The sequence below is a fragment of the Triplophysa dalaica genome, chromosome 19 (assembly GCF_015846415.1).
Source record: "Triplophysa dalaica isolate WHDGS20190420 chromosome 19, ASM1584641v1, whole genome shotgun sequence".
Taxonomy (NCBI): domain Eukaryota; kingdom Metazoa; phylum Chordata; class Actinopteri; order Cypriniformes; family Nemacheilidae; genus Triplophysa; species Triplophysa dalaica.
In genome coordinates this window covers 16,139,413-16,164,865 of record NC_079560.1, presented here as the reverse complement: position 1 = coordinate 16,164,865, position 25,453 = coordinate 16,139,413, and the positions used below count along the sequence as shown (strand labels likewise).

The window sequence follows — 25,453 nt, the reverse complement described above, 5'->3', positions numbered from 1 at the left end:
TCAGCTGCTGTTTGAATACTGAAGTCATGGATGTTATAAAATGTACTTATCAATTACACCCCTAAAAATTTGAGTTCTGTGACAACATTACTTAAGAATTGTGCTTTCGGGTGGAGAACATTTTAGACCAATTGCTTTTGCAGGAGAACATTAAATTGATCATCTATTCTGAAAGGGGAAGACAAACAAGCTGTCTAAACATTCTCCCTAAACGAAGTTCAGTTTTAAATCTTTTGTACAGCAACAAATGAGCTTGATATAACTGTGATCACAACTGAGTGATAAAATCTTGAAATGTGATGTAAGGTTGATATCCTTTAAACCTAAGACTGAATTGAGTTGAAAGAAAGCATAATGCACTGATGAAAAATGAATCGAAAGCATTCCAATAAATCTGACACTGCGTAGAAAGATGATCAGAGGCCATAGTCCTTCCGTCATCACCTCTAAATGCATTTTCCATGCAGCAAGAACTTCTGACTTGGTTTATGCTAGTTGACTTCAAGCGTTAAGCTTTGTGTTTTCAAAGAGAATTCTTCCGAGGAGACATTTGAGAGAAAAGTACTGTAGAAGGGACCAGCAGCTCTGATAAATACTACCTACTGGGAGTCCGTGGAGAGTCTTCAAATGAAAAGAAAGCTTTTCAAAAATTAAAACTGCCTATGCTTTCAGATGCATAGTGTACAATTATCAAATAACAACAGGAACTCTGGCAGCCATGAGTTGGGTTTGAGCTATTTAAAGTAAGTCAGTCAACTGCTACCATCCAATATCTTTGAGAAAGCAGCATGTGTGAGGTGAAGGCATGCATGCATTTATGAATTCAGCTCTGGCCTACTTACAAATGAATGTACTGTCGCTCCTCTTTTATCTATCTATCATCTATCCATCTATCCATCCATCCATCCATCCATCCATCCATCCATCCATCCATCTATCTATCTATCTATCTATCTATCTATCTATCTATCTATCTATCTATCTATCTATCTATCTATCTATCTATCTATCATCTATCTATCTATCTATCTATCTATCTATCTATCTATCTATATATATATCTAAAAAAATGCTGGGTTATTTTAACCCAGTGTTCAGTCAAAAAGGGACAAACATGCTATTTGAGTTTAATTTATATTCGACCATACAACCCATTATTTTGGTAAATAAGTAAATAACTTTAGAGTCTGTCCATCTATCATTTACGTAAAATGGTGGATTGTTGGTTGGTACCTTATTTTACCAATAGGTCAAAATGTTGTTGCACACTTACTTTATAAAACTTGTAAAGCTTTTCAAAATTAAAAAATTGTCAATGCTTTCAGATGTATAGTGTATAGTTATGAACACTTATAACAATTTCATCACCAAAAGAGGTAAACGAGGACCCACCACACAACCTATTTACTATATCCACTGCAGTGCTTCTTAGAACTTATTTGATCACGCAGTTTATCAATATTGTTGCATTCATACTTTACACGCTGCCTGTATATATTAAAGCTTAATTAGAAAGAGAAATCATTACTGCTTACAACATTTTTAATGGCCCCCAAAAAAGCCGAGGAGCATTCACAGAACCCTAAATGTGCATTATGTCTTGTAACAGTGGGCGGTAGTTGTGAATATTCGCTGTCCGCGGTGCTGAAATCCACTCCACTGAGGACACAGCGCTTCATACACCTGCCAATGTGAGATATATAATACAAATAAACATGGGCAGCAACTTAAATATCTTCAACTATTATTCTTTTCGTTTTATAACAACATTAACTATTAACTATTAGTCTGAAAAATACAGGAATATACTGCGTCATGTATTAAACAGCTGGTTGACAGTATAGACCGACGCGAATAAGAGCAAAGCCACAGCGCCGCGCGCGTGCTCCTTTAAGATGATGTAATTCTTTATAACCCATTATGTTTTTCTCCCCCCCCCCGCCCGCACCGCTGAGGCAACAGCAGCCAAAGCCCTGATCGCGAGGGTACCGGGAGGAGATTTCTGGATCTTATTTCCTCCCAAACACCGCCAGCGCGCAAAACCGGATTGACATTTAACCAGAAAATACAACGGATTTATCTGTAAACAGCTGGAATTATCAACCAACACTACAGGCACTAGGCTATATAATTTGTGCTATTTGGAGCTTGTTTTTAACTTGCACCGGGACAAAAGGAAAACTGTTATTTTTTAAACTATACAACATCAAAAGTTAAATTTAAATTTAAACCCCAGATTAAGTTGTTGCGAACTTTCGGAGCTGGTTTATGGAAAATGTTGTCCGTTATACTGGTGGGTGGAAAAAACTAACATTTCGTCTGAATATTGATATTTGAAGACTGACAATGGAACTATTGCTGTAAATTTGTGTGCAAACGTAAAGCTTTTATGGTATTGAACCATCGACCGTGCCCTTTTCCATTCCCGTCCGCTGCTGCTTGATTTGGGCGGCAGAGGATGCTGAACAACCGATACTCTCACGCACTGCGCGACTCTCTGGTGTACGCGCATAGCTCGTTCTCGGATGTTTCGCCGTTCGGTTCTGTGCTCGTGTATTTCTACAATAACGTAAAGCTACCAGATCTGTTTAATTCGTTAAAATGCTGTTTTTACCCGCAGTTACTGCTCACATCATATTGGTTATAGCGAATAACTCGCTCTCCAAGCATTAGAGCGAACTTTTCCATCGTTTAATCGGGGTGAATACGAGGATTTCTCGGCACCCATGACCGAAATCATGGCGTTAACTGGAAACTCCAGAGCTCAGCCTTCCGCCAAAGATCAAGGCTCCGTTCAAAACACTTTTCCAGACGTTATTGAACTCAACGTCGGGGGGCAAGTGTATTACACCCGTCACATCACGTTAACCAGCAACCCCGGCTCTCTTCTGGGGAAAATCTTCTCTCCGAAAACTAACGCGTCCAACGATCTCGCCAGAGACCCAAAAGGTCGCTACTTCATCGACCGGGACGGCTTTTTATTCCGATATGTTTTGGACTACCTCAGAGACAAGCAGGTCGTCCTCCCCGACCATTTTCCCGAGAAGGGGCGGCTGAGGAAAGAAGCGGAGTACTTTCAATTGCCCGACTTAGTGAAACTTCTAACCCCGGACGATTTAAAACCCAGCCCGGACGAATTCATTCACAGCGATTACGAGGACGGGTCCCAAGGAACGTGCCCGCCGCCGTCGCTCGTTCCCGCTGACAGAAAGAGCGGGTTCATAACTGTCGGATATCGCGGGTCTTGCACGACAGGGAGGGAGAGTCAAAGCGACGCCAAATTTAGGAGGGTGCCGAGGATTATGATATGCGGGAGGATTGCGCTGGCCAAAGAAGTTTTTGGCGAGACCTTGAATGAGAGCAGGGACCCGGATAGGACACCTGAAAGATACACGTCCCGCTTTTACCTCAGGTTCAAACACCTGGAGCGCGCGTTTGACATGCTGTCGGAATGCGGCTTCCAGATGGTGGCGTGTAACTCGTCGGTGACTGCATCGGTGGTCAACCAGCACACTGACGACAAGACGTGGTCAAGTTACACAGAGTACGTCTTTTACCGTAAGTTTCTCCTCTAATGTCCTGTCAAAAATTTGTATTCTCTGCCATTTCTTGCTGTTGCTTTCACAATACGTAAAAACACATACATTTAACGAGGGACTTAAGTGGCAAGCACACAAAAATTTGCTAAAATCACGTTTAAGTGTTTTGCTTGTTTTATTCTGAAATTCATTAGGCTTTCATGTAAGGGTTGCTCTGAGGGAAGCTGTCATGTTCCCGAATCACCGTTAGACGGAGCACTCGGTTTGTAGTTTGCCTCGCGGGCAGACATTTTTATATTAAAAAATTAAAAAAAATGTATAAAGCATCTTATTTTTAGACAGTGAAATCCTTTAAATGAGACAACAACGGTGTTCTTGGGAAATGTTACCGTGGTTTCATTATAGTAAAAAATATAATAATAAAATATCATGGTTAAAGTATGGTTACTGTATACTGTACATCCCTAAAGGTTCTTTGTCGGCCAACTGGTTCCATAAAGAACTTTGAATCTTATTGCTCAAAAGGTTATTTGTAGTAGATTTTTAACGTAAGAAAGAAATGGTTATTTTAAGAACCTTTGATTGTAAGGTTCTTTGGCGAACCTTAATGGCTCTTCTGTGGCATCGCTGGAGCTCCAATGAACCTTCACCACCTTTACTTTCAAGGGCCTACTTGAAAGTGTGCTAATGTATACAGTGATCTTTTTTACGTAAGACTCTTACATGGTAAGTGATGCTTTCTCTTTTAAAGAGAGCCCCCCTCCTCCATATCTGACTATCTCTGGCATATCTGGCAGTGGATGATGGCTTTCTCTAATGGCTCTCGTAACATTTTATGATGTAACAAAACACCACCCACTTCAGGCTGCTGGTGGCTAATGTGCTGTCGAGCCAGCCGTGGTCCTGCCACAAGGCAAAATGGAGGAAGTACATAATGGACTGTATTCTCTGCCAATTAAAGAGATTACTGCTGCCGTATTCTAGATGTTTGCAGATTTTCATTTGCTAGTCGTTTGCATTGCATGTTATTCATTTTATTACCTCGCTATCTCACAAAAAGTATTGCAACAGCAATTTTGTTGGTGTCGGTGGACGGTTTCAGCAATAAAACCATGAAACTGAGCCAGAGTCAATAGCCTTTGTTTAGTGCTCATCAATGCAATGCAGTGCAAAGATTTTATGTTGAGTCTACAAAGGTACAGTAATAAATGCATGAATGCACCATATATTTCCCTTGAGAAAGCAAGGTTGGATGCTTGGTACAAAAGCTATGAGGGGTGTACTCACTTCTACAAAAATGCAGAATGCGATATTGCCATTCTGTCGATTCACCATCATTCCCAAACTCTTGGAAACGGTATGCGGGAAAGAGTTTGGTAAAGTTTCAAGGAGTATTTTCGGAGTTTGTACCTTGCCTCCTACACACCCCACCAAGCCTGTCGAGTTTGCTTTGCCTCTGGCAGAGCGCACCAGTTGCTTTTTATAGGCTTCAGTGCTCCGACGCAAACTCTTCCCAGAGTGCAATGCCTCGCAGGCAAATTTATTTACCCATTTGTTGCATGGTTTGAGTGATTGACAATCAATCATCAGCAGTGACAGGTCGAGGACTTTCTGCAGCCTGCCTACAGTGCTGTGAATCATGTCATCAACTCCCGTGGTGACAATGTCACCTTTTCCCAAAAAACAACTCGGATTATCATTCTAGCCTGACATAAACATCAACATTATATCTGGAAACGTGTCGACACAGATCATTCAAGTAAATATTTCTTAGGTCAGTGGTGATCATGTTTTTCAGACTGAACATTTTGTCCAAAATGATATTCTATGTTTCTAAGCCACCCACACTCTTAGACCGGATGTTTCCTCTATTTTTCACTAATGAAATTTAAAGAAAGTAAACTTGAGAATCATGATTCATTTGTGTGATTTAAGAAGGTAGAAGTGTACATACTTTAATAAAAACAGCAGATGTGAAAGGGACAAATAAAGAGTAAATTTAATTTGCCAGGCCCGGGTAGCGTGTTGTAGAGGTCTACATTAAAGAACACGTGGGACCAAATGTCTGCATTGCAGTCGGATGTGAACAGATGAGAAAATGTGTAGTAAAAACCTCAATGTTAACGTTGTATTGTAAAAAACAAGCTCAGACCATGTTGTAGACATCCAGTACATGTTGGAGTTTTCAACATTTTCTTTAGTTTATTAATATAACCTATTTCAAATTATTGGATCGAATCTTTCTTTAAATATTAAATTAACCAGGATTGTATGATGCATATTATGGAATCGGTGAAAACAAACCAACACTGCCGTACGACACAGATTAACACACATATGGACTCATACAGTACATGTACACCAATTGGTTTGCATACGTACACCATGCTGTACAAACCATAGATTAGCCTATTTAGTTAGAGACTGGAATGACAGAAGGGGGTTGGTTAAAAAGCAAGGGTGGGGGTGGGTGGGGCGATGTTGTCCTGCTTAAACTAATTTGTCTTGCCTGGGGATGAGCCATGACAGCTTTGATGCTCCACTTGTTAGGTGCAGCTGCTCCCCTGTGCAGTCCATCAAGAGACCTAACTCTGAATCTAGCAACTGCATTATTCACTACCAGACTGAGATAGAGAGAGAGAGCTTGTTAGTGAGAGAGACCATAGTCGCATATCTAGAGCTAGTTACTGCAGGCTAAATGTAAACCTTGTGAGAACAAATCTCTTCTGCTCATCGTCAGATGGGCCACACCCATGAGCACTGACACATTTAGGGTGAGGTTACACTAGACTTTGAGCATGAAATTAAAGGGGTCATATGGCGTGAATACATGTTTGTCTGTGTCTTTGGTGTGTTATAAGTTGCCCATGCATTTATGAGACACGTAAAATTGATAAAGTGGAAGTGTCGGAAAAAAGATGCTTTCTATACAAAAGCGAATGCTCAACCGAACCTGCCTGAAACGCCACATGTAACCACACCCCCACAAATCTTTTTTTGAACCTTAAATCGTGTATACACACTGCATGACATCTAAAACTATCCATAATATCCATCGTAGCCCTGTCATATGACTCCTTTAAAATGACGTTTTCCGGTCTGATGCATTTGCATTTCAGATGCAGCGATTTTGTTTGAACGATTATAGTCCGAGGAATAATCACGGTTAAACGATTATGACGATTAGCAGCATTCGTTTATTTCTAACGTTTTACAGGCCCTGCCAAAATTGTTACTTGCCCTGCCACGAAAAAGTTATAAATAATTAATATTGTCAAGTTATTAGTTTGTTTTTTACCTATGTAACCTTAATAAATAAGAGTTTAATACCATAAAACTATTAGCCTAGCTCACAGAAATTTCATATAGTCAAATACTGTCAAGCTGTAAGTAATTCAATTAAAACAAATGATCAAATTATGAGCAACAGCACATATAAATGTAGTAAAGCAAACACACAGATCAAGCGTAGCGTTAGTTCTGGCAGGTCATGTGAGTTCAGCTTGCATCAGGTGATCACATCAGGTGCAGCGAACAACGTTAACCAATAGTCATACAACACACACTAGACTGCATCCTATTTAAGTTGTGTTCTTTGCTCCTTATAAGCTGCTCATCGTGTTGCACTTATAACCCACCTCCATCCCCATTTCCATCTTATCTGCCTATATCTTTGAATCTTCTAATTTAATCCTGTTACGCATCAGGAACTGTTCTTCTGGTGGAAGGACATGTATTGCTGCGCCCCTGCTACGTCCAATTTGCCAAGAATAGCTTCATTCTGCCAAACTAAATATATGCTATCGTTACATAATTGACGACAGTGGTCCCAACAAAAATGAAATTAACAGTGTTTTTCAGGTGTTTCAGGTTGGTCTAACTGTGGTTACCAGGTACAGAAACTGAATAAAAGAGTCAAATGTAAAGTAACACTTCATAGTCTTGAAATACAGATCATATTAAAGTTATTAAAGGTAATCAGACAGGAGCAGTGAGTGTGTTTTGTCTCCGTTTTTTGTTGTTTGATGAGCATTAAAACACAGATGTTAATTATGCTGCTGTCCCTTTAAGAGCTAGCACATGTATTTTGTTTCCCTACTGTTTTCACAGCAAACAATATATAGATATAGAGCCTATTCGCTAAATAACATAAAAAGCTCAGTAATTGTTTAATAAAAATACCATAATTAGTCCAACTTGCATAAGGAGTAGATTTTGAATTTGAGTTGTCGCATACAGAATGTACGCAACCTGTGATTCTGTTAACTAAATGCTGCTTTGTTTGTTAACGTTGCACTGAAAGCCAAACTGTCACCGCTACAGCCTTGATATGTATGCAGATGTAAAATTTGAGGTTTGATCTCTCTGCCAAAGTTAATCTAGTGTGTGTTTAGCCTCCGTGTCTCTGAAAAGCATGGCTCTTTAAGCTGGTTTACCGCGGGTGTAAACCGTGACGTTTAATCGTAAAATTGGGTAATCTCTGCTTCCTAATTTGCATGGATATGAATGGAACTCAATTGTGTGAAAAGTGTAATGTGAACACACCTTTAACATTCAACGGTCCAATCAAACAAAGTAATGCCTATCATATTTTGGATATTCCTTCTTGATGTCGTTGACTTCCAACCACATACAGTATCGTAATGTTATTCATGGCTCAAAAGATGTTACAATGCCTCCTAACCAATTTGTCTGTCCACACTGAAAACAATAAAGGGCCGAAACGTGACAATGAATCACAAATGCCAAACATACCAGCTTTTCCCTGTTCGCGCACCCCCTTGGGTGATTCTAAAATGATTTACATTCTTTAGTGGTATGTTCCATATTGGTATATTTATACTTACTCAATTCAATGCAACATGGCTAAAGCATAAAAAGTTAACATATCAACGAGATGCCACAATTCATTTAATATGAATAAAGTGTATATGTCATCATGTCATTTCTTCTACGAATATGTAGAAAAATGCAACACTTTATATGGCTGCTCAAGCATGAATTTTTGCACGTATATATGAAACACAATAGGGTACTTTATATGTACACTGGCCGATGATGTACTTTGGCTAAAATCTTAGCCAGCGAGGTCACCTGTGCTCTCATGCTCTAAGGGGATTTTTCACCAAGTGATAACAATGTGTTTAGAAAGAAAATTTGGGCGAACGGACAGCACTATGGGTGAGCATTGTTAAGTGCCTCTGTGATCATGTCTCTAGTAAGTTCAAAAGTTCACTTCGCTTTTTTTATTTTTGTTGATGTACCTTGAAAAGGATAGCCTGAAGTGCTTCTCCTTCTTGATTGTCGACGTATGGAGAAGTGTTTGAATAATCAGACTCACATTGTTGATCGTAATCCTAAGCGAAACGCCATTGTTCCCTATGGCGACGGATGTAACAGCCTGTCTGAGATTTTAGCAGAAGAACGTCATCGAGCCGTACATTGATAGTAGGTTGTTCAGTTGATGTAAAAAAAAAAAGTCAATTCTTACCTCAGCCAGTGATTTAAGGGAAATATCCTGTTCAAGTAGACTTGGTTTCATTCCATTTTTCCATTCCATTTTCTACTGCTTATCCGAACTACCTCGGGTCACGGGGAGCCTGCGCCTATCTCAGGAGTCATCGGGCATCAAGGCAGGACACATCCTGGATGGAGTGCCAACCCATCGCAGGGCACACACACCCACTCATTCACTCACGCACTCACACCCTACGGACAATTTTTTCCAGAGATGCCAATCAACCTACCATGCATGTCTTTGGACCAGGGGAGGAAACCGGAGTACCCGGAGGAAACCCCCGAGGCACGGGGAGAACATGCAAACTCCACACACACAAGTCGGAAGCGGGAATCGAACCCCCAACCCTGGAGGTGTGAGGCAAACGTGCTAACCACTAAGCCAACTTGGTTTCATATGACTGAAAAATCTTTTCACCAGGTGCATTAAAAATATAGCTGCCCGCCAAGTGGGATGACTTCCCTTAAACAGAATTTAATGGCATCCATACCCAAAACAAAACAGACAAAGTAAAACCATCTTTATATGAGGTGTTAACTTGACAGAAACACACTTATGAACGGGGATTTGTTTAAGGCCTTATAATCAATGGTGAGTCTGATTTGAACAGATATTACTCCCCCGTCAATGCTTTTATACCTACACCTACTGATGGGAATAATTTACGCAATGCTTAGCAATTACACGAACATTGTCTGAATTACAGATTGAGGAACGTTGAGGAGAACATCTGATCTGCTAATCTCTCCTTGATAAGGATCTGGAGGTTGGACTCAATGTTATTGTTATTGATTTCTTTGAAGACGGCTCTGCATCCAAAACAGGCTCAACAGAATGAGATTTAGAATGCAAGACGCACTTTTCTTTCAAGACCGAATACCCAAAGCTTTCCCTCTGAGTTATTTTTATTACAATAATATCTCAGATGAATCAGAGATAAATCAAGCATGCAAATGCAAAATATGTAAATAAACAGCATAAAGGAGAAGAGAACACAATGCATACTGTAGGTTGGGGAATTCTCCAGTTTTGCATCAAACTATGTGAGTTTGCTTTCTAAGCCATATTTCATAATAGCTGTCCTTTCCCCTTGTGCTTTTCTAACTGCTTTGTCAGACCCCTTTGAATTTTTTGAACCCTTTGATTCGTATTTGTGAACAAAATATTGCTTACATACTGTATGTGCCAAAGAGGAGGGAGCAGGAATGTCCTCCTCTCCGGCTGCATTTCAATTTTTATAATACTGCCCCATTCTTGCTAACATGAAGGTCAAGTTCAGAAACCTTGGAGTGTGACCAGAAAGCCCATAGCTTGGTGGTTGTGAGGTCGGAGAGACTTCAAACGCCTTCCTGTCAAAACCAGGCCTGTCATGTCTCCTATTAGTCCTCTGGAAACAGTTGCTAATTTGATAAACTTCAGAATTGATTAACATGCCTTGGAGGTAGAGAGATAATGGTAAAGTCTGTGCCTGTCAGACGTTAAGTGGAGGTCTTTGGCTTAATATGCAAGACAGGACGCAAGGACCCCGGTGAGGTGGCTAACAAGCGCCAACAATTATCAAAATCCATCACCTCTGAATCTCATTTCATCCAACTAGGTGAAGTTCTGGTCCGAGATGCATGTGCCAGGCTTCTGCTTAATCATCCGCCTGTTCTTTTGATGTGTCTAAAATGCCACAACTGATCCAAACTCATTAATATGGAAAACGATGGAAACATGCACGTCACTGCTTAAACAGAACTAAAAAGGACAGAGTTTTCATCCTAATTTGTTGCTTAAATAGTTCAGAAATTGTTAAGAAGAAATTTCTGTTCACATCAGGGTCTATTTAAAGGCCAGGAAATACAGTACCAAGAATTTTTTTTACTGTTTTTGACTGTTGGTTGGACTAGTTTCTTTATGTACTGTATTCTGCAGTAATGCCTGGTGTTTGTCAGTGAGAGAGATCACTCTGATTGGCTAAGACTATAATATACATAATATTTTAATTATACTCACATATCTGTACTAGGGATGCTCCGATCCACCTTTTTTGCTTCCGATACCGATTCCGATACCTGAGATTCAGTATTTGGCCGATACCGAGTACCGATCCGATACTAAGGTAACATTTTTAAAGTGCACAATTACTTAATAAACTGTGTGCATTGCTGTGCAAGACATCAAGCTCGACTTAACATTAATTTCCTGACCCCGTAAAACAAAATAACAAACAAATGATTCACAAATTTTGTGAATTATTTATTAAACCAGCAAAATAAAACAAAATGTTCACTATCTTAAACTTGAAATTCAAAATTAAAGTGCAAATTAAGCAGCTGAATAAAACAACAGCTTCACTAGCTTGATAGACAAGTATTAATAAATGGAAACAAAATCTCTTAATAACTGTTATGTGCAAATATAATTTAAAAAAATCAATGCACAATAAACAATAAAGCAGCTGAAATTGAGCAAAAAAGCAATAGCTTCACTGCTTTAGATATTCAAACAGGAATCAGCTCTTTTTAATGCTTTAGTCATTAAAGCAAAGTCCACTAAACTAAGCTAAAGTTTAGTGGAAATCAAATTTAACATCCAACACCGAAAGATAAATAAAACACTAGCTTCCCTAGCTTGTGCTGCACATGTAAAAATAAACGGAAAAAGATATAATAGTTTAGTCGGTGCAAATAGAAATTCAAAGTCAAATTATCCACAAAACTCACCGCATTAACATCTTTATTTTTTTCGTATACATGTTTGCAGACTTTTTGGTACAGTTCAGGTCTCAGTTACGCTTCACAATGTCGTACCGCGGCTCCAGGTGGTTTATAAGGAGTCTGAAGACATTGTTCGCAACGACGGACAGCGGTTGCAAATCCATTACCATGAAATTCAAAATGCTTTCAATGATTTTCGCTGCTTTCACACTACTAGATGGAAATTTCTGAATTCTTTCCGCTGTCTTCTCCAAAGTTAGCTGCTTCGTACCGTCTCGTTTTAGTTTCTTCAGCTTATTGAACTCGGCGTGCTTAAATTAGTAGTACTATAATGAACAGCTTTATCACCACCCCTCGGAACATTTACTTCGCATGTATTGCAAACAGCGGTGTAACTTGTTGGCGTAGCTGTTCTAAAATAAATCTAAATGGCAGATATTTTTTGTCGCTCCATGCTGTTCGCTGCTCAATGTAAGCTATGTTCGCTTGTTCACGTGCACTACGTACAGAGCACGTTGCTAGCGTATGATGTCACACGCTTCGCAAAGCACAGCCACGAGAGTGTTTAAGCGCCGGTGTCTCCAGGAACTTTTACATCGCCTAGCAGAAATTTTATGTAAGCTAGATCGGGTATCGGCGCAATTTGTCACCGACACCCGATCTAGAATTTTATTCCGTATCGACGCCGATTTCCGATACAAATATCGGTTCGGAGCATCCCTAATCTGTACAGTTAAAGGAGCCATTATTTTTACAGTTTTTATTATTATTACAGTTTTTGAGGCTTTGATTTAGTTTTTGGGTGTTCAACAGTGGATGTTCATGTTTCTAGTTTAAAAAAACACTTATATTTCACATATTTCAAGTCTATCACCGCTGTCCCTTCTGAAACGCTCTGATTGGTAAAGCTGACCATGTCTGTCGTGATTGGTTCCCCACTTAGAGCGTGTGTTTGAAGATGTCCCACCCATACCATATCAGCGAGCTTCCACTTCTCAGGCTGTTGTCGGTGCCCCTCTCAGTCCATGTGAATTTATAAGCTTTGGCTTTGAGCAATAAACAGTAACAACGGAGTCAACTTCTATTTATCATTTAGAAACATGCGACCCCTCGAATTGGAACGGAGGTCTGCTAGTGCATACACAAACGTCAATCTTTGTTAAAGGTCGCAAATTTATTTCCTTCTATGGTGAGGGAAATGACACCGGACCGAAGGGTGTCAGACAGTTATATTAATTAACACTAAAAATAGAAGCGTTAGTTTTGCCTTTTTATATCGGACCCGAGTTGGATAATTAAACAAGCTGATTGACCAGGAGACATTTGTAAGCAGGACTTAAAAGGACGTTTCATAGAAGTGTTTTAGAGGTATGCACACACATACACACACACACAATATCAGTGTATTACACAGTACAGCTTTCAAAGCCGATGTTAAAATCATTGCAAGCTGTTATTTGAATGTTGGTTATCTTAGAATGTGTGTAGCTGAATTCTTATTACCAGCTGTAGGACTGTGATGAAAGTTAAAGTGGTCAAGCACGTAGCTCAGTCAAGTGTTTACAATCTCTGATAACCAAAGACTACTCCAGCGGCTCTTCCTCTTCTCTGAGGAAGGCCTCGCCCATTTTTAGCCGTATTCCTTTGGGCGGGGTTATTAAAAACTCTCATTATTATATTATAAATATTATTTATAAATAATATTATTTATATTATTTATTATAAATAGTGACATCATGTACCCGGGAAGTGGAGGGCTGTAGTCTGATTCCAGCTGTTCTCTGTAGTCCTTGAAAAGCAAATTCTGTTAAAGACAATATCTCGCTTGGCATTGAACTTTGAGCTTTATCATTTTACAGGTATTATTTATGCTCTAACAGCAACATTACACACTTACTTAAGGTTGAAAAATGGGATCCTGGGGAATGGGAGCTTAAAGCGGAGGTAACACACAGTTTCTGCCAATCTCATATCAATCTTGAGTACCTATAGAGTAGGACTGCATAATTTTTTATCTTTGAAGAGTCTTTAGTTTGATCACCTTTATAAAAGCCAGATACACCTGATTATATACGTAAATAGGCAAGCCCTGAAGGCAGGGGGAGGGACTAAAGCATGAGCACACAACACATCATCGCATTTTCCCTGCATAACTGTTGATTCACAATAAGTTCATGTGGTGTATCTTATGCACGTATGTGACGATGACCAACAAAACACAGACATTTGACTCAGGTTCACTTACCGCACTGAGACCGCTCCATCTATCAGTTTCAAACAATCTGGAAATCCAGCGTAATATCCACGATTTATACAACATTCATCACCCAAATGCAGTGAACAAACAAATACAGCAGAACTTCTGCAAAACACACTGATGGTTGTGCCCTTTCTCAGGCTCTTGCTGGTTAACGTGTAGGCATTATAAGGCCAATAAGGGACTAGGAAATGCTGTTACGTAACAAAATTTCATGTTCTAAATAAACTTGCCGAAACCTGTACAAACCACAGGAGAGTGTATCGAGCACAGAAATGCTACGTCATACGCCAGGCTCGTTTTTGACAAATTGACATGAGAAGAATGCATGAAACACTGTTGAAACCAACCTTTTAATATATTATTCAGTATAAGTGATAACATTCTCACATTTACAACAAGTGGTGTGTGTCCTCTTGTTTGTTGCATAGATATGCTTTCAATAACACATGTCATTGCAGCTAATGTTATTATGTCCTGCACCATGATGGTACTCAACCCAGAACACCCATGCTATACATTTTAAATTGTGTCTGGGATTTTTGTTTCTGCATACTATGTATGTGCAAGTCAAACATTGCGTGTTTTGAAAGATGAGTGATAGACTGCGAATAACTGTTTTATGCTGCTCGCTTTTCTGAGTCCTCGATTTTTTAGAGCTCCTCTTGATTTCCACCCCCGTATCTATCCAGGCATGTGTCTGCTTCTTATTGAACTGCTTCAGAGAGCCAACTGTTTTCTTAGGCTCGTGAATTCAGAGGAAGTGCTCCTGGCTCTGCGGGAGCTGTGTTTGCTGTTCAGAAAAGGCTTTTGTTGCCTAATTCAGTTGAATGGCGTAAAATACGAAAAATAGCGGCCAAGCTCAAACATTCAGTGTTATCTGAATAGATGAATGGCATCGTAGGAGAATGTCGGAAGCATGAAAGAAACGCATGTTTAATGGTAGAGCATACTGCAAGCAATGGCAAGGTCATGGGTTTGAACCCCAAGGAATGCATGTACTGATGATATGTTACAGTATAAGTTGCTTTTTGTTTTACTGGTTGCAGCATTTTTAGAGTTTAGAGGCTTTGTTTGATCTGCTAGATTCAGTCAGACGGATGTGAAGAAGTTTTGTATTCAAAGTCAGGATGTGCACAGCTCTTACCAAATCAATAAATTAAGGTCATTAAAGGATCAGGTGTGCTTTTTAAACATTGTTGTGCCAAGAAGCAGGTTCATCGTGTGAATAAGGTCACCCTCTGTGGTCCCATTTATTTCAAGTATTTTCCAGCCAATTAACATTACTTAAAAATCTTCAAATATGAACATTGTTGCATTAAAAAATCCAATGTAACTTGTGAAGCAATACTTTAAAGGGGCTATATGTACACTTTAAAAAAATAATGAAATTTTTAGGTACACTAAAATTGTCAATTTTTTCATATTTTCACCTAAATTCAACTTAAAGAAAATATTCAGAACTCTAAACACTATTTAAAGCTGATGAAAGTTTTTTAGGTGTAAAGCGCATATTAAACATGCAAATTTTATTATCTCATAAGCAATCTAGTCGAGTTATGAAAGTGTCATGATTCCACTATCATGTCATGTTTATTCTTGTTGTTTGAGTGGAGTCATGGCATAACCTATGGTTTTGTGTGAGATTGAGTGATCTTTCTCGTGTCTCGTCATTGTTCCCTACATCTCGTTCCTCGTCAGCCTCTCCTTAGTGCTAATCCCCAGCACCTGTTGCTCGTTATGATCCTGTGTCTGTCTTCCCTATAAAGAGTCCTCATGTTTCATTGTCCTGTGCGCGTTCATTGTAGATGTACCTGGTCCTCGTCTGAACGTTATTCTATGCTTGTCATCTTGTTCCTGTTTCCTCCCTTATAGTAAGTGTTAGTTTAGTGTTTGTTTCAAGTGTTTGTTTTATAGTCTAGTTAGTTAGTGTTCTTGTCCTTGTTAAAGTTTATATTGTTATCCTGTCTTGTTTTACCCCATCGTGGGTCTTTGTTTTGTGTTTCTTTGTTAATAAATTCCCTTGTTTACCCCCACGTCTGAGTCCTGCCTGCAATTGGGTTCTCCTGCCTTATCTCCCTGGGAGATTCATGACAGAAAGAGGCATGCATTTTCTCAAAGTGGAAAGTCAAAACTAGGAAAAAAGCCACAACAGTAAAAAAATTTGCCTTAAAGAAACTTAAAGAGACAGACTCTGATCATCACCTTACATAACATCTGAGTTTAAATCTGAGTGACAAGGAGATTGTATTATTAATAATACACTACAGTTTTAAGGGATTGTTCAACCCAAAAAATCATAGTAATGCGCTCACGTTGGGTATGCGTAAATTTGTCAATATATCCTGGCTTGTGCGTGTTGCGGCAAACATCAGTAATGCGTGTGACCCGCGCAGTTGACTATCAGACAAAGCCTGCACTGGTGGTGGGTTGCATATTCTACTCGTCTTTCTACATGAAAAAAAACAACTGGAAGAAATTAGAAATTTGCAGGTCGCAGACCCTTAAGTTGCAGCCCTGAAGGGGTTTATATTTAGTTGCGTAGATCCACGATAACCAAAAAAGATTTTACTTTTTTAAAATTAAGAAAAACAAAAGGATTCACTTTTTGCCGTCTGTAAACTGTTTCTCTCCGTTCGCAGAAGCGCTTTAGTTGTGCGTGTAATAAGATGTTTTGTGAGTCATGTTGCGCTTTTAATGCTGATATTTATGGTATTTTCAATGCTTCAGACACCATAATCCCTGAACCTTCTAAAGAGCAATGTGGATCTTTTAAGTGGTCAGAACCGACGTATTTTGGATTTAACACCTGTTATAAACTGAGATGCGGATATGGATGGTACTTAAATTACCGCACGACCTTGGTGTTTGTCAAAAAACGCGGAGGTCGCATTAACGGGGAACTCACTGTTCGTAAGTTGTAAAATAATATAGTAATTTTTTCTAAGTTTGCAACGTAATAGTACCACAAAGGGTGGAGTCTGTTCTTACCCAGAATGTTCTTTGCTGCAAATGTTGTGATTGTCACCAACTGGCAATCGAGCTGTCGAAACACACTAGTGGGTAATTTGCCAGTGGGCGGAGTCACACGGACGACAACAAAAACAGACATTCCGACATGGAACGCACATTTTAGAGTGGAATAACTGGCTATAGCATTGTTTTTTGGACAAACAATTATATGAACTTGGGTTTCGGGAAATGCGACCCTGATTGGTTACAAGCATTCGTCCAAATATCTTTCTCTGTGTTCAACCAAACAAAGACATTTAGACATTAAGAAGGTTTGGAACAACAAGAGAATGAGCTATTCATGACGGACTTTTAATTTTTTGGTGAACAATCCCTTTAAAGCGTCACAAAACCTCCCCTTTCAGCTACATTCTAACTCGCTGTCATTTTTAAAATGGGCGTTTACGCTGTGAGAAGAATAGTTGGAGAGTGGGCAGGGCACGATATAAAGTGATCTGATTCCATATTTTAAAATATATTAGTAATTTCCTGTTTTATACAGTCTATGGTCATTACACGAATCATACTTCTAAGCCATATCGGTTTTAACGAAACCACTAAGTTTAATATAAGTATTTTTTAAATGCAAGTATAACTGTTCTAGTTGAAATATGACAGTTACAGCATTTGAAGAGATGGAAAATTCCTCAGGTCTCGGTACTGGATTCCTGACACAGACTGCCTTCAAGAGCGAGTCCAAACGTCTTCATTTCTAAACGCTTTCCTGAGTAAAACCCAGTTTGCTACTGTTCCCGCCTTACTCGCATCCATGATGAGTGGGCTTCAAAGTCTAAACCGGCTAAGGTTCCGGCATGGGAGACGGGCACTCCAACCACAAGGCGCTTTCATGAATAATAAGGAGGAATGTCTTCTCATTGGTCAAGAAAACACAGTCTCATGAACAATAATAAGATACAGATGCATCATCGATGTACTAGAGTACATCGCCACGTCACATCCTTTGACGTTGGCCAGATGAGGATTTTAAATCCGAAATGCCATAATAGCGCTTAGGTTTCGTGGCGCTTCAAAGGAAAAAGTGCATGTATTTGCAAGGTGAGTGAAAATTCACAACTTTCCTTTTTACACATTGCCAATAAAAAAGAACATGAAAATTCTTACATATAGCCCCTTTAATGTTTTTTTTTTAGGTTGGCAGATGTGACTTTTTCTTGCAACTATTATTGCAAGAAATGAAATAAAATTCTTAACATTAGTAAATAGGTCAAAGCATTTCTTGATGTAGGAAATAATGACAGAATTTTTATATTTAGCTGAACTATTATTCACCATAATTACAGTACTTCAGGGTTTGTACAATATGACCTCCTCGTCTGAAGGCACAGCTTCAATCAAGGCAGCTGAATGATCTCACTGATGCTTGTGTTGTTTGCTTCTCTTACATTTCCATGCACTCTACACCTATGAGCACCACTTATAAAGAGCTTACTCTCCAGTATACACACCACCCTGATTGGTGGGTCAGAATGGGTTCAGACGCTTTACTGGCCTCAATCTCCCACTGTAGCTGAATTGCTGAGTGGCTAAAAAGATTCAAGAAGAGACTCCTGAGGGAAATGTTCTTGGTCGCCCCTGCCTTATCTCTCCTAACGGTCACGCTTGCAATGTGGAAAAGGGAGAGATAGTGGGTGGCAAAAGCCATTTGCCACTTAATACAAGCTGGAAGACTCCTCTTTGTGATGGTCAGTTTTTGCACCTGCCTTGGTTTTAGTTCTGGTTTACCATAATCACTTGAAAGTTAATACGCTTTTGTCAGTGGTGGGTGGCTGATCCAATGCAAAGAAGCCAATCCCACAATGCACTGTGAAAATGAAAGTATATTAGCATTAGTATCTTTTTACTTACATTTCATTCATTACTGAGAATTGTAAAAATATTGATGAAAGATTTCAGATAAATAATAAATGAAATAGTTGCGTGCACTATATTTTTATAGTGTATAGTGTATAGTGTATATTTATATATTTATAGAATATTGTGTCTTTAGAGCATCACAGCAGCGTTGAACTTAAATGCCAATTGAAATGAACGAACAGATCCGATTGATAAATATGGAGGGACGTCAAATCTCATTGGCTCCTGCTTCTCATGACAAACCACGCATGTGACAAGTCCCGAGATGCACTAAAAAGATTTAAAGTTATTGAAGTGCTGCTGTTTATCAATGTTTAGCTCTGATCTGTTTATTTCAATTTTACTTAATAAGCTCAAGTTAAGAATCGTTTTATCGTACAAACAGATTACACTCAAAACATTCCACTTCATTTGAATTACTTTATTGCCAGGATTAATTGCTTTTATATTTTTAATGGCATGACAGCATTTAAAATAAAATTAAGAGAGAATGCTTATTTTTTTGGATAAACTAATGCTTTACTGTGATATTTTATGTTGCATTTTTTTTTAACGTTTATTTCTTCCCACAGTGTTATCAACACTCATTTAATGGCTAATGTTTTAGTTAATGGAGCAGAATAATAAACGTTGCCTGTTTCAGACATTAATGTAGGTGCGGGTCAATAAGTACACATGAATCTTTTGCTTTTTCAATTAATTTGACCTGTTTTTCAGGGGAAATAAAGTCATTTCCTGCAGATTTTGTAAATTGCTTTGCATCACAATGCAATCCAGTGACCTGATTCAGTAAATTTGTCCCTGTGGGTGATGTGACTGCACGACTTAATTACAACATTATCCAAATCCACTAGCAGTAAAAAGCATTTACTTAAATCTTAATTGTATTCCAACAAGTTCAGGTCACAACAGCTTTCAGACCTGTAGACCATTTCCTCTGCTCCGAAACCGGAATAAAATTCTTATAATGTTGGGTTTTTATTTTTGATTAGTTCAATAAACTTTCACATGGTTGCATTTAAAAACAGACCACAATTTGGTAATGCAAGTCTTGTTAGAGTAAATTATCATATGATCATCTATCAGGACGTATAGAAACATTCGCACAAGCTTAATGTGATTTTTTGTAGCTTTTGTTAGATTATTTCTTTATTTAAAGCATTGTACTGTTACACGGAGTAATTTAAGTCTGTCTCATTGAGACACTGTGTAAACATCTGTATTTTCCATCTGTATAATCATCCGTTAAGCCTACACCTCTCTAATTGACACAATTTGAGGTTTCATTGAAGTATGCTATACACCAAAACAAAGAAAACAAAACTCTGCGGTACAGAAATAATAAAGCTTCACAGTACCCCGATAGCACAGGTACGTCTGTATGACGTCTGCTAACGATCTGGGAAACATCTACTGTGTAGAAACATCTGATAAGCATCTTAGTAAGGGCGTTTTTTATTCGTTTTAAATGATAAACATCCTACAGACATCTTTAAGATGTATATATGACATCTGACAGGAAATGTCTCAGAGACGTATTGCAGATGTGCAATCAATAAAAAAAATGTCTTGCAGATGTACATATACCAGTTGCCTCTACTACATTACAGTGTTGGCAAATACCTCTTTAGAGCAACATATTTCTGTTCCAATCATCATAACACTTGGACTTAAGTCACATGATGCTTAAATAACCAATCATCTGCCATTATAAAACTACATTTCTCTTGAGGCAGGCTTGCTTGTCGCTTTCACAGTGAAATTGATCACATCAAAGCTGCAGAACTGACAGTTTAGGAGGATGTCTGGCAAATTGCCTCAGCCAGCCCAGCGGGAACTCAGATACACGAAAACCAATATGAAGGATATTCAGTAAACACAAAGAACCACAAGGGAGATATAAAATCCTTCCCTTAAGTTGTTGTCGTAGGTTTTTTTAACTTGCGAAGTGTTCCTGGTTCATCTTTTGATTCCCCTGAAGGAAGCTTTTTTGGATGGCTAATGGGTATATAAGCCCCAGACACCACACGTTTGAGGACCTTTCATTGGCAAATTCATGTCAGGATGAAAAAGCCCTCAAGTGTATCACACAATAGAGAGACTTAACCATTCCTGAAGTATATCCGCTGTCAAATAATGAATATATGAGTGTCATATCCGATGGTTATTTTGAAAGAAGACTTCATAGGAGAGACCTAAAAGAATTCGAGACTTGCAGGGCTTTTTTGTATTGAAGCATGAATTAAAATATATTTTGGATCTTACTCATTAACCATCCACAATTTAGTTTCCAGAATTTTTTAATAGATTATGGCGCTTTATGCTAATTGAATACGTGTTTTAGGTAAATTGTGCTCACTTTTTATCAATTCCTGTCCTCAATTGAAAAAAAACTTCACTGCTTAATAAAGAAGCTGATGCTGTTATGCACAGAGAATATTACATTCTATATAACAAAGATTTAGTAGTACTTTAACTAAAATTATTGTTTGATTTTTTTTTGCAATTTTAGAATATTTAGCATGACATGTAATGTTTGTAAAATGTTCATTTAACGTTGAATGAACGTTCTGAGAACGTTTCCTGTTAGCTTAATTTTTGTATTGTAGACATTTAAACTTTGCACCAATTTAAATGACTGATTCAGAATATGTAAGCAATCCTATATCAAATTGTTTTAAGGCCCATACAAATACAACAATGACTACAAAACAGGGATGCCTAAACGAACTGTAATGCCTGTGTCTTGCGCCTTTTGCAGCATCTCTAACATAAGCCTCATGATTTTAATACGCTATTAAGATTAAATAATTTATATTTTTACACACAGTGAAGCTCATTATGTCAGTTCCAGAGCAATGGACCAATCAGAAGATCCCGAAGGCGGGACTAGTGTCCTAAAAGCTTTTGTTTACAATAGCCAGATGGCATATGGTAATTTCTGTTATCATAAGAGTGCCATGATACCCTCGCGGTTTGTGCTGGGCCTTTCAAACCATTTCTGAACGCTGTGTCATGCATTTTAGACGCAAATATGTGTGCTGTGTGAACCACTCATAAGTCCTGTGTATTTGGGCATAGGCGCAACACTGTTCTCGTAACACATGTAATGCCAGGGGGCCTTTGAAAGGTCTGTGCGCAGGCCACATAGAGGCATGATCCATCCCTGGTACATACTTCAACAATATATGAAGAGTTTGGTTCAAAAATGAGATAACTTGGAGATAATGCATTCCAATTAATATGGATCAGCCGTTGGTTTGGTTTGATTTAAGCCATAATGACTCAAAAACTTATTCACACCATAAAAACGTGATAACATGATAAAAAACATTCTTTTTTTTGTTTTTTAAAAGTCATAACGTATTGGAACCAAACTCTTCATATATTTGCGTTCACACAAAGGGACAGAAGTGTACAGTAAGTTTACTGTTGCCTTTAGTGATACAGGTGCAAAAATGGGCCGCATACATAATGTGTAAATAAAGGCCCTTAGTGACTATTCATTCTAATTGTCGCATTTAGTTTTCTTACAGCTAAAAATGTTTTTGCGTAATTTTCCTGTACTAAAATGTTTTCTACGAAGCTGCTTTGCAACAACGCACAAAAGCACTAGAGAAATCCAATTGAATTCAATATATAAACCACAGGCCACCAGAGAGAAGAACAGGAACATTGTTTCCAAAAAGTCATGTAAACATTAACCTTTGTTTTGTTAATTCAAGTCTAAGTGGGCAGTTTTTAAGCCTATTACAAAATAAGCTGTTAAGCGTTTGAACACACAGAGGTTTTTTTTCTTCAACACAAAGAGGTTTCTTCATAAGCCGGGTATTAAAGCCTGGTAGATTTTAGGAGAATGCCGCTCTCAGCATGTCAACCCTCAGTCGGGGCATTGCTAAGGAACGGCGATGATTGGCATTCAATTTTCTTGTTTGGTATGGCCTGTCACTTTAGCTTAACTCCCCTACTGACAAACCTAACGCCATCATATACACACTAACGCTCGCCACACATGAAACAGGAAGAAATCATTGCAACGGCCCCGAAATATACGAACAAGAAGAGACTTCTGATCCCCCATATCAGTAACAGCTGCTTAGTTTTAGAACTACAGGCATCCACAGACTTTAACTCTAATGGTGTCTGATATTACAGTTCATTAGAGAAACTGTAAGCGGTTATCTCTCACGGTGTGGTTAAACCTTGTTAATGTGTCACTCTGTTACATTAAAACTGCCAATACTGTCTGTGTCACGCTGTGTGATAGATGCTTAGATTTCATTTAATTCTTTTTTGCATTAATGAAAAACAGCTTTACAGAAAGCACAGAAATTTATTTCAATAACTATATGTAATAGTTTTACTGTATTAAATCAAAACAATACCTTAACTCTTTCCCCGCCATTGACAAGTTATCTCCTCATTTTTTAATCAACCGTTCCCTGCCAAAGACGAGTTATTAAGTCAATCGTTTTTTGTACTGTTGTTCAGCAGGTGGTGCTGTTACAGACCTTTGGAAGAAGCACAGATCCTCTAAACCTAAATCTAATCTGGGCAGAATCTTAGATTTTTCTATTATCTCAGCTGTCTCTTATATATATTCGTTACAAAACATGTACTGTGAGCTATCAAATTTTTGTGTAAATGTAAAATAAACGCTGGCTGGCAACTTTAAAAAAAAAAAGGCTGGTGGGGAAAGAGTTAGTATGTTCGTAGACATTTAGAAAACATGCTAAGTTCATAAATTGGTTTATCCAAAAAACAATGTTATAACCAGCTATTCCACTCAGACAATGTGCTTTCCGTGCCGGAATGTCTGTTTTTGTTTTGGTCTGTGTGACCCCGCCCAATGAAGATTTACCCGATACTGTGTTTCGACAGCTCAGTTGCCAGTTGGTGACAATCACAGCATATTGCAGAAACAAACGATCTGGGCCAGAGCAGATCCCACCCTTTCTGGTACTAAGTTGCAAACGTAGGGAAAAGGGAAAAACCCATGCCAATATTTTCTATTTGGACTGCAATGCCAAGCTCAACCGCTTGGTGTTAATGTTACATACAGCTCCTTTAAGAAAAGACATTGAAACATTACATTTTGTCATTCCGACGCAGAAGAGCAAGATTTCAGAAATGTAAACAACTACTCATTTACAATATAGGTGACCTTAAAGTCTTATGCCTGTTGACACCGCCAGCGACTCGCTGTGTGTCATCAGAATGCGTTACTAGTTTTGGTTGCTAGAGTAACAGTAATTGATGAGAGACGGATGATATAACCTAACTGTCACGTCCGGACGGACAGAACCCAAACGCAGACAGTAAAGATGGTGTTAAACAATATTTAATAAGACACAAAACAATAAACCCACGATGGGGCAAAACAGAAACTAAATAATAAGTCCAAACACGAAGGGAAACAGGAACAATGCAATACAGATGGTGGAGACACGAAGGAGTCAGTGACATCGACAATAGACAATATACATTTGACAATGAACCGACCAACAGTAAGGGAATGAGGGACATTAAATAAGGAGAAACTAATGAGGAGAGATGACAAAGGGATCGGGACGGGCAGGTGACAAGACTTAATGAGTGCAACTAGCTGGAAGAGGCACAGACAAGTGAGGGAGATGAAACACTAATGTGACGCTAGACAGAGAGACAAGGGGGCGGAGCTACACGGAAGACACGCGGCGAAATGTCATAACAAACGGGTGGACAGGACTGGGCGCCGGGTGGACAGGACTGGGCGCCGGCCGTGACGCCGGCTGGACTGGACGCCGGCTGAAGCACCGGCTGGATTGCCGGCTGGATTGCCGGCTGAAGCACAGCCTGAGCTGCCGGCTCGATTGCCGGCTGGACTGCCGACTGAAGCGCCGGCTGGACTGCAGGTTGGGTTGCCGGCTGAGGCGCCGGTTCGGTTGCCGGCTGAAGCACCGCCTGAGGTGCCGGCTCGATTGCCGGCTGAAGCACCGGCTGGACTGCCGACTGAAGTGCCGGCTGGACTGCAGGTTGGGTTGCCGGCTGAGGCGCCGGTTCGGTTGCCGGCTGAAGCGCCAGCTGGACGACCGGCTGGGTTGCCGGCTGAGGCGCCGGTTCGGTTGCCGGCTGGATTGCCGACTGAAGCACCGGCTGAATCGCCGACTGGAACGCCGGCTGGACTTCCGTTTTGGACACTGGGCTGGACGGAGGACTAGGAACCACCGGAACTGGGACGCCCGGACCAGGGACCAGCCCCCTCTTCGGCTTCTTCTTCTTCGACCGACCCACCGAACATGGGATCGGCTGCGGAGAAGTAATGAGAGGGGTTGTCCCACGACTCCCTCCTTCCACGTCTGCCGAGCAGGTTTGCCGTTGATGGAGAGGGTATGGTGGACGGGACGGAGGGTGTGGATAGGCCCAGAGTCCCGAGCCGTAGGTGCCCATCCTCAGGGATAGTGGCCAGTCCCGCGGGGACACCCGCTGGGGAGGATAACCTGGACCACTCACGATCCAACAATACCTCGAGTTGGTCCACGAAGCCAAGATGTTTCAGCCGCCCCGCATC

General features: G+C 39.6%; 1 protein-coding gene across 1 annotated transcript in view; it reads left to right on the top strand.

Moving 5' to 3' along the window:
- Positions 1 to 2,474: 2,474 nt before the first annotated feature.
- Positions 2,475 to 25,453, top strand: part of kctd16b (potassium channel tetramerization domain containing 16b) — a 71,951-nt gene continuing 48,972 nt past the window's right edge. Inside the window, exon 1 of the mRNA XM_056732090.1 lies at positions 2,475 to 3,558. Coding sequence (XP_056588068.1) covers positions 2,727 to 3,558 — 832 coding nt within the window. The 5' untranslated portion in view covers positions 2,475 to 2,726. The remainder of the gene's footprint in view (positions 3,559 to 25,453) is intronic.